General features: G+C 46.0%; 1 protein-coding gene and 1 non-coding gene across 2 annotated transcripts; both read right to left on the bottom strand.

Moving 5' to 3' along the window:
• Window positions 1-460: 460 nt before the first annotated feature.
• TRNAP-AGG (transfer RNA proline (anticodon AGG)) lies at window positions 461-536 on the bottom strand. The gene has a single exon. It is a non-coding gene; the product is annotated as a tRNA-Pro (tRNA).
• Window positions 537-5304: 4768 nt separating this feature from the next.
• LOC136398165 (carcinoembryonic antigen-related cell adhesion molecule 21-like) lies at window positions 5305-9910 on the bottom strand. The gene is made up of 2 exons (XM_066372547.1): window positions 9665-9910; window positions 5305-5585 (listed from the first exon to the last, which is right to left on the bottom strand). The coding sequence occupies exons 1-2, from the start codon at window positions 9762-9764 to the stop codon at window positions 5305-5307; spliced, it is 381 nt and encodes a 126-aa protein (XP_066228644.1). The 5' UTR covers window positions 9765-9910.
• Window positions 9911-10158: the final 248 nt, after the last annotated feature.

The following is a 10158-nucleotide window of genomic DNA, read 5'->3' on the forward strand; positions in this document are numbered from 1 at the left end:
TAATTTAGCACCATGGTTCCCATGAAATTGAGATTTTTTTCTGAATATTTTTCATCATCTATCTGAGCTACATCTTTTTCTTGTTTATCCATTATATTTGATTTCTTTTTCCATGATGGCTTTTTTTTTTCTTTTTTCTTTTTTTTTTTTTTGCATTTTTCTGAAGCTGGAAACAGGGAGAGACAGTCAGACAGACTCCCGCATGCGCCCGACCGGGATCCACCCGGCATGTCCACCATGGGGCTACGCTCTGCCCACCAGAGGGCGATGCTCTGCCCATCCTGGGCATCGCCATGTTGCGACCAGAGCCACTCTAGCGCCTGAGGCAGAGGCCACAGAGCCATCCCCAGCACCCGGGCCATCTTTGCTCCAATGGAGCCTTGGCTGCGGGAGGGGAAGAGAGAGACAGAGAGGAAGGCGCGGCAGAGGGGTGGAGAAGCAAATGGGCGCTTCTCCTGTGTGCCCTGGCCGGGAATCGAACCCGGGTCCTCCACACCCTAGGCCGACGCTCTACCGCTGAGCCAACCAGCCAGGGCCCATGATGGCTTTTGAGAGTGGTATTGTTAATAACACTAACAAAAGATAACAAAAAATTTAAAATTAAAATTAGAGTGAAAAAATAAAAATTCTATAAATAATGATAAATGAAACAAAAACCACAGAGAACAAGGATCAGTAACTGAAGAAAATAACAAAAAAGAAAAAAATTAAGTCAAAAACAAGGAAAATGACACAAAAAATTATGAGTCCAAAATGTAATCATTTGACAATAAATGATATTCAGATGAGGAGAATGAAAGAAAAAGAGAAGAAGAAAAAAGAAAGGGGAAGTGAAAAAAGAGAAGTAAAAGAGAAGCTGTCAGAAATAAAACCCTCACAACAAACAAATAAAAAATATAACAACTATTGATAATGGAGTTCAAATGGAAAAAAAGAGAAAAAAGGAAAGAAGAAAAAAATGAGAAAAATCAGGAAAAAATGTATTTTCCAGTTTTGAGAGGAAACTTTTTCCTTTATCTGGCAGGTGTCATTGTACAACAAGTTTTGCCTCTGTGGGGTTCTTGGGCGGACTTCTGCTAAGGCGTTGTTGTTGTTGTTGTAATGACATAGATAGGGCCGCAGCTCTGTTGATAGGTGGGGCTTGTTATTAGGGCTTGCAATTTTATGGCTTTAGCAATGGCTGTCTCAGGTCTCCAGAAATCTCTCCCCACATCCCAACAAGGTAGGGCATTAAACACCCAGCACCTCTGCCTCTCATCAGAGAGAGTGGCCTAGAGACTCAGCAGTGTGGAATCTGCTATTGCCAGTGTTCCCACAGCAAGGGAGCAATGAAAAGCCTGGAGCTTCCTTCAATACCACTGAAAGCACGGTCCTGGGCAAGGCAGAGTCTGCATGCAAGAGAGCCAGGAGTGGGAAGGGTAAAAACCTTCGATTCACACAGGCCTAACGCTGTGGACCTCGTGGTAGATAAGCACACCTCAGTGCTTCTCTGGCTGATCTACATGAACTATTCACACACTGATCTCAGGAGCCTGCTGTATGCTATATGCATACCCAGCACCTGCAATCGCACTGATGCAGGCAGATGCTGGCACTGGGCAAGTTCCTGCTATATGCCCAACCAGTGCCTGTCATCTCAGATGGAGACCTGTGATGCAGGCAGATGCCGGGAACTGTTGTGGTCCTGCTCTTGTTTGTGCACCTGCCTTCATGCAGCTCCTTCCCCTCTGTCCTTTAGTCTCTCCACTTCTCCTGAGCTGAGTGTTCCAGAAATGTCCCTTGTGGATTATGTGGACTTTCCTGTTGTACTTGAGTCTTGATTGTTATTGGCCATTCTATGTGGGGTTGACCTCAGGCTGATAGACTGTAATGCCTTACCTTGTCAAAGCATTCAAGCTGCTGTACAGGTGCTGACCACAGGACATGGAGTTCGCCTCAGCTGAGTTTTTGCCTGACAAAATCTCCCTCTGATATGTATCCTGTGAAGTAAATTGTGTGCACAGGTAGAAAAAACTGCACACCATGGCTGGCATTTACTAGCACTAGGCCAGGCAGCATGTCAGCAAAAGTCTCAAGGCACGTTGATATTTGCCTCTGTCTGCCTCTGCTTGCTGGCTGTCTGTTAGGCTCAGTTACTGAATAAACCTGTGGTGGAATTGGAAGGGTTTGAGTACTTTATCTCCCATGAAGGGAAGGTGCCAGTCAGTCTTGAGGAAAGTTGGTGGGTGTGGTTCCCAACCCCGTGCCACAGGTCTCATTCTGTCCTGGATTTTGCCGCAACCTCAGCACAGTAGAGTGACCAAGAGTGGAGTGGGCAGGGTCTCTGGCACCTGAAGGGTGGCTCTGCTAGCAGCTAGAAGGGAGGTTGTATTGAGTCTCCTGTGAGGGAACATCACTGGTCAGATTCAAGGGAAAGTGGGTGGAATGGCCCCCAGCCTTAAAGCTAGAAATCTGAGTCACTGTCACTACCTGCATTTGTTTAGACTTCCCCATTCCTGGCCAAGACCCTGAGTCCTCAGTGGGGCCTAATTTCCAGAGCCTGAGGCAAATGGGATTTCTGAGACTGGGGCTTCTGCTTTCACTCAGGCTGATGACATACAAAGGGGAGAGTTCCACCTAAGAGGGATGGCAGCTATGGTACTAGAGACTGGCTAAGCATAGGAATCCTGGTGGCTATGCCTCCTGTGTCTCTACCCAGAGCCACAAACCTGAGACTCTCCTCATGTGACTCTAGTCTGACCAGCCCTCCCTTTGCCAAAGCCCAGGATAAGTGACTGTAAATGAGATTTTGTGCATGGAAACTTTTAGGAATTGAAGCATCTCTGTAGACTCCCATCTCTTTCTGGTATCAGAAACTTCACTACTTTTCACAACCAAATGTTATGTGGCTGCCTCTTCCTTGCTCTAGTGCTCTGGACTGGGGAACCAGCTTGAGGTTTAAGCCCCATACTTCTCAGAGAAAAAGTCCTTGCAGTTGAGATCAGCAGCCATTCTCAGGAGTGGGTCCAGCCTTTTTCTTAACTTTGCCCTTCCTACCAGTATTGATGTAGCCTTTTCTGTAATCCTTGGTTTTAAGACTTGAGTTGGTTATTCCGGATTATTTTTCTTAAGTTTCATTTGGCCTTGGGAGGAGTGAGAGTAACATTTACCAACTCGGCCACTATCTTGGATCAAAAAACGAACCACGGTGTTTAAGGCAATGTTATCAAAAGATGATGTTCACGGAAGTATGGAGGTAATGCATACTGTCCATGCCACGTCAGAAGCGAGGGAGGAACTTTGGAAACGTTTATTTGAACGGTTTTAGCCAGAAAAGAAAAAAAAATGGAAGGCTTGAAAACATGGTAACAATCAACACTGTGAACAATATGACATGATCAACTGGTGACAGTTCGGTGATATCAGAGTTAAAACATGCCTCAGGCCAATTCATAGAGGCAAAAAGGATTTATTCAAGACTTGCAATAGTGCAGTGAGACTGAACTCAACATCCCTGAAACAAAAGGCTGGGGGATTTTAAGGACAGGAGAAGGAGACACAGGCATCTGTGTTTGTTAATTGTTTTTACACAAAAGAAAAGTAAAACTTCTCCTGAAACCCTGACAGGAGGTCATTTTACATCTCGGTTGTATAGGTCTTGGTGCGAGTTAGGCTCCTGTCCTTCCTCAGGTACTGAGACAGAGGGACGTCAGGAAGATGAAAATTTAAAAGGATGGACCAGGCCCTGGAGACAGATATTCTTTGTGTCAAGACACTGGCAAGAGGCTTTTAAGAAAACTTATGTGTATTTCAAAAGGGCAGAGAAAGAATCTGCGATTACAAATTGCAACTACATTTCTTTAGCAAAGGCTCTAAAAATATGGAGGTAGAGGCCTGCCGTCAGGAAGAACCTGTCTAAAAGTTTCTGTTACTGGTAAAGACGTGCCAATTCCCAGCCACTCATAAACAATGCAGAGTAGCTGAGACACCCCGAGCAGGGCCAGGATCTGACCTCCCAGAAGGCTGTGCTTCTTGAGTTTTCCATGGAGTCACTTTCCCTTGGATCAAACATCATCTCCAAGGAAGAAGACTATTTTTGATCCTACATGGTCGGTGTCACTTGATTTGGCCTGCTTAGTTACCTAAGTGCAGAGGAACTGACATTCACCACAAGTACGCTTTGAGACAGGTTTTTCTATGAGAACGAAGAAGGAAGTTTTAACAGCCTCTTGTGGTTAGGAAGCCTCGCCCTCACACTTCACTTGCAGTCTTTCTAGCTTTGGGTGATGCACTGTTCTCCAGGAAATACTAAAATACACATCAGGTTTAATTTAGTTCCACAAAGAATGAGGTCATTTTTAAATGTGTGGGCACCTGTCTGAATGAGGACACTTGAGTCAAAGCCTTGGTTGTATTGCCAATTATATTCTATTACAAAGAGGACAGGGTCACACTGAACTTATGTGAATAAGTCTGTTGCCATGACAGTAGGAATGGTCCAGAAGACTTCAGAAGTTTCTTTGGAAAAATCAATGAGGGAGCTCAAACTGAAAGATCACTGTTGCTACCCTTTATCGGTGTCTACCTGTCCATTCCCAGTGTCCACTACAGTGTCCACACACCCTCCACACATCCCCTGAGGAAGGGTCAGAGCTCATATTCCTGGGTACTCATCACATGCTCCCAATGGTGATCAGTTACTGCCCATCCTGTGAAGGACTTGCTGTCACTTTGTTAAATAGATAGTGCAGTGAAGACCAACCGAAGGTGGGATCTGGTGTGGAATGTGACCTTAAGTTATCAATAATGAAAATGTTAGTTCACAATTTTGAATATTTATGGACTCAATGCAAGTCTAAGGACTCTCATCCTTTACAACAACTCTATTAAAATGGGGTGCAGGCCCTGGCCGTTTGGCTCAGTGGTAGAGTATTGGCCTGGTGTGCGGAAGTCCCAGGTTCAATTCCTGGCCAGGGCACACAGGAGAGGTGCCCATCTGTTTCCTCACACCTCCCCCTCTCCTTCCTCTCTGTCTCTCTCTTCCCCTCCTGCGGCCAAGGCTCCATTGGAGCAAAGATGGCCCAGGCTCTGGGGATGGCTCCATGGTCTCTGCCTCAGGCGCTAGAGTGGCTCTGGTTGCACCAGAGCAACGCCCCGGATGGGCAGAGCATCTCCCCCTGGTGGGCGTGCCGGGTGGATCCCAGTCAGGTGCATGAGGGAGTCTGTCTGACTGCCTCCCCATTTCCAGCTTCAGAAAAATACAAAAAACAAAATGGTGCAAAGAAATTTATTCAGATTTTAGGAACATGGAGAAGGGCAGGACCGTCACTCATATTTCACATTCAGCTCAACGGGCCAGCTTTCAGTAGAAGACTGCGGGTTGGACACTTCACACTGGTAACTGCCAGCATCCTCCCTGCGGACAGGGTCTATAGTGAGGACTCTGTTGTCTGGGGACAGCTTCATCCTGTCCGTGAGCTTCAGTCTCACTGCATTGAATAACCAGTGGGTGGTGATCCCATTTGTGTAGCAGGTGAACTCCACGGCATCTTTATTCTCTGTGACTGTGGTCTTGCTGGCCAGGAGGGTGGGCACTCTCAAGGGCTCTGCAGAGAAACAGAGGACGTGAATGATCGAGAGTGGGCTTGGGACCTGGGGCCACGCAGCTTCCTCAGAGATCTCAGCCACTCAGTTTACACTGAGATCTGTAACGGTCACCAGAGGATGGTCCTGACCTCTACAGAGGGACGTTTGTCTTTGTTCAGGTGACAGTGTCTAATGAGAGGGCTGAACCTCCTCTCTGACACCAGATCATCCCAGTGTGACCAAGACCTGTTCCCATGGACATCTCCGTGGGAATTGTTTCCCAGACCGTGTGACTTATAACTTCACCATCAGGTGGAATTTTTACTCATAAACTTGTATTGATACCTTTCTAGAACTTTCTTTGTCTTCAAAAAGATCGGCCCCTCTCTTTATGTAAACTTCAGGTATATTGAAGAAGGCAGGCTTACCAATTCGATCCATCTCTCAGGCCAAGGGAAATTTATAATGAGTAAGAAGGCATTTAACTCTTTTTAAATTATTCATTAAGCAGCAACAGATATTCAACTACTTAGATATTTCACACAATATTTATAAAAATACCAATTATTTGGTTATTGAAAACATAAATTTATCCACCTTAAAATTCATATGGAACTTCAATGGAGCCTAAATATTTGTAATGATTTTTAAAATAATACAAAAACAAAATTGGAAACCTTAATTTCCTGGTTTGAAAGCTTACTACAGAGCTAAAGTAACCAAAATAGTGTGACATTGGCATAAAAACTTTATCAAAAAGAACAATCAAATTGTTTGGACAAAGAAGCCATGTGAAAAAGAATACTCTTTTCAACAAATAGTACCGAACAACAATATCCACCTGCAAGCGAATGAGTGGACCATTTACTGATCCTACACACAAGAGCTAAGTCAAAGTAGATTGAATCCTAAAAATAAGACCTAAAACTATAAAACTCTTAAAAGAAAATAAAGGGAGAAGAATAATAATGTTATATTTGTCAAAGAGCTCTTGAACATGACACTAAAAACACAGGACAAACACATGAGATAAATTAGATTTTGTCAAAATGGAAAACTTCTGTTCATCAAAGGACACAATCAACGGAGTGAAATGTGATCTAAAGACTAAGAGAAAAACATTTGAAACCTATATACAAAATGAGAGTTTAATATCTACAATATAAGAAAGAACTCCTACAACTCAACAACAAGACCCAATAACCCAATTTAAAAATGGACAAAGCACTGGCAAAGACATTTTATTAAAGGAGATATGCCTGGCCAGTAAGCACATGAGAAGATGCTCAACATCACTGTCATTAGAAAAATGTAAAGCAAAGCTCTCGGAGTCAGAAATGTTGCTTGTGATGTTGGGTGTGGGTAACTGCGGTGTCAGGAACAGAGAGAACATTGCCCTGCGTGGCATCTTTGATTCTTTCAAAGATTCCTTCAGTCAGAGTTGGCACCTCTCACCTTTCAGCCAACTTGAGTCCTTAAAGGAATAAGGCAGGTCAGTTATCACAAGAGAAATGCATGAAGTCCTGAGCTCTAATAGAACATAGAACCCCAGTGTATGTCTGGGGAAAAGCGCAGACTTTCTCAGGTTGGAAAGACACAGGACTATAGTCAGAGACCAACTCACACTCCTCCTGGTTCTCACTGACTGCTGACTGCCGGCTGACCAGGGGCCATTCCTTCCAGCTGCACAGCCTCCATCACCCAGTCGAGGTGTATGAGGTGCTATTTTCCATGACACTCTCGAGACTGGGGTTCAAACAGAAATTACACAAGGGGACCAAGAGCAAGCCAGTGGTCAGTTGATTACTCAGGCTCCAGGGCCAAGAGGTGGGTCAGGTCCTCCCAGGTGAGTGTGACTGACATGAGCCAGTGAGCCAATAAATGACAGAACAGAGTCCAAGGAATAAACTAGAAAAGAGCAGTGCCAGGAGGAGCTGACTGTGGCAGAAGAACTGTGTTCTCTCTTTGGGCATAGAGTCATTCTCCCTGTGCTGAGGCAGGTGAGGACTTGTGCAAATGCAGATGGGGGGATGGACCGCACGGGGGAGATGGACGGGATGTAATTCTGCTTCTGGTAGTCCCCTTGTGCTTGGTGGTTATGAAATAAGAATTTGAAAAAGAGGTACAATGTTTCAATATGTGAAATAATTAATAATACTCCAAAGCCTAAGACCTATTTCAGGAAGGAATGTTTCTCTAGAGAGCAGCAAAGGGTCTGAGACCCAGATATCAGCCCCTGGGTTGACAGGGAGGCTGTCTGTGTGGCCAGAATGTTAAAGACTTTGCTTCTAGATGCCAGTGGCTGCAGAGATTTTTATTCATTCATTCATTCATTCATTCATTCATTCAATCATCATTTCTTTCTTTCTAATTTATCAAAAGCAACAGAGTGTCTGTTCCATGTTGTCCCTGAGCTGGTGCAGGTGGAGAGTGGGGAGTGAGAAGCACAGTCCTCTCCTTTCTGCCCAGTGCCAGTGACACGCAGACATCAGGAAACAAAGAAGGAAGTGATTCAACTCCAGGGCAGGGAGGTGTGGATCAGCCTCTGGAGCGGGAGGTCTGGGTGCTCCCAGCACTGAGGCCTGTTTATTACTGCAGGAAATTTGGTTCTGGAGTAAAACCAGATTGTTTCTCAATTTGCTGTCACTTCCCAGACCAGAATCTCTCCCTGTGAGCTGAGGAGGCCAAACGGAAATGCTCTGACCAGTGGCTGGTCTAGGGACCCACAGACACCTGGAGTAAAGGGGGGGAGGGACAGGGCTATGGCTGCAGACAGACATTGAGTGACTCTGCTCAGCAGCTCGTGGTCAGGGGACTCTGCTTTAGTGACTGCGTTTCCCTGTGCCCCAGTTTCTCCCTGAAGGAGGGTGCATACTCAGTTTCTAGGTTGTCAGTGTACAGACCTGAATATCGGGATAGGGGAGCTGCTCAAAGAAGAGGCATCTGTTATTGATCGAGTCTGAGAGAGAATCCCCGGGGCTGATCCCTGGTGGATGCGGAGCTGCCAGGAGCATCTGCTTCCGTATTCCAGCCTGGGGATGCTGACTGTCCTCTGGATCATCCTAAGGCCCCAGAAGTGTTGGCTATTAATCCGGGGAGCTTATGCAGCTCTGCACCCCACACACAGCCTCAGGTCAAGGACCAGAAACTTCACCTGGCCCAGATGTGGCTTTTTTTTTAATCGAGAGAAAGAAAGAGAGAGACAGAGAGAGTCAGAGGCAGACACGGACAGACAAATAGGGAGAGAAATGAAATGCATCAATTCTTTGTCTCAACACGTTAGTTGTTCACTGATTTTTTTTCATATGTGACTTGATCTGGGGGCTTCAGTAGAGCCAGTGACCCCTTGCTCAAGCCAGTGACCTTGTGCTAAAGCCAGCAACCTTTGGGTTCAAGCCAGTGAACATGGGGTCATGACTATGATCCATGCTCAAGCCAGTGGCCACATACTCAAGCTGGTCAACCCATGCTCAAGACAGTGACCTCAGGATTTTGAACCAGGGTCCTCAGTGTTTCAAGCTAATGCTTTCTCCACAATGCCACCGCCTAGTCAGACCCAGATGTAGCTTTTGTGTCCAAGTACTGGATGATGATCACATCAGGAGTCTTGTGACTCGTACACACGAGAATCTGTTTATTGCAGTCAGCCCTTCCCAACAGGTTAAACCCAAACTGACACAAAGTCCCCGAGTCCCTGGAGTCAGGAGCCCTGGGAGAGCGTTCTGGGGCCGGGCTGCTGAGCTGAGCTTCATCGTTAAAATTCCAGGCATGTACTCAGGCTAGGCACTGATGTAGCTTTGTTAGGGTCATGGTCATGGGGAGGGACCAGGGTGTGGATGAGACTGGTGTCACTCTGCTGAGTTACTCTCATTAGAAAGGCCCTTCTCTCTGTGGTGAATGTCTGCAGGGGTGGAACCCGGGGAGGGGAAAGTAATCTTAGGAAGTTTGTCTCCACTGTGGGTGTCCTGCACTAAATGCCCAAACCCAACATACGACGTGATGCCGAGAGCAGTGGAGGCAGAGCCCAGGGCTGTCCGTCCTGTGTGTGGAGTAGATTTCACCCAACACAGCACCCAGAGGTTAGAGAGCAATCACTCACCGTATACAGTGAGCCGTCCAAATCCGATTTCTTTTCTTCCATTCTGAAGGTGCACTACTACGGTGTAGTCTCCTGAGTCCTTCAGGGTGACCTTCTTCATCGTTAGGAATCCATCATCTTTGTGTTCCTCTCGATTGCTGAATATAGGCCATCTTTTAAATGTTTTTTTCAGAGGTGTTATTATATATGCAATCCTGTTATTCTCATTTTCCCCTATCCCCCTGTACCACACATAGCTCTCAGCCCTGGGAGGCTTATTTCTCAAACGCATAACCACATCACTCCCTTCAGCAGCAAATGTTGGCACGATAGCGAGTTGGGCGGTTGTGGGCGGGCTCCAGAAGGTGATGAGTGACACTAGGAGGGAAGAGAGAAATGGAACAGTATTTAAGTCTGTGCATAGGGATGGGTAGATGAGACCATTGATCCTGAGCAGGTCTCTCAGCCTTGGTGTGTGTGTGAGTGTTTGAGAGTGTGTGTGTGTGTGTGTGTGT

This window comes from Saccopteryx leptura, chromosome 3, assembly GCF_036850995.1.
Source record: "Saccopteryx leptura isolate mSacLep1 chromosome 3, mSacLep1_pri_phased_curated, whole genome shotgun sequence".
Lineage (NCBI taxonomy): Eukaryota > Metazoa > Chordata > Mammalia > Chiroptera > Emballonuridae > Saccopteryx > Saccopteryx leptura.

Excerpts from the sequence above, each read along its gene's own strand:
- LOC136398165 (XM_066372547.1), bottom strand. The coding sequence starts at position 9,764 with ATGAAGAAGGTCACCCTGAAGGACTCAGGAGACTACACCGTAGTAGTG. Across the intron at positions 5,586-9,664 it reads TGGACGGCTCACTGTATACG|AGCCCTTGAGAGTGCCCACC; the intron begins GTGAGTGATTGC and ends GTTTCTCTGCAG.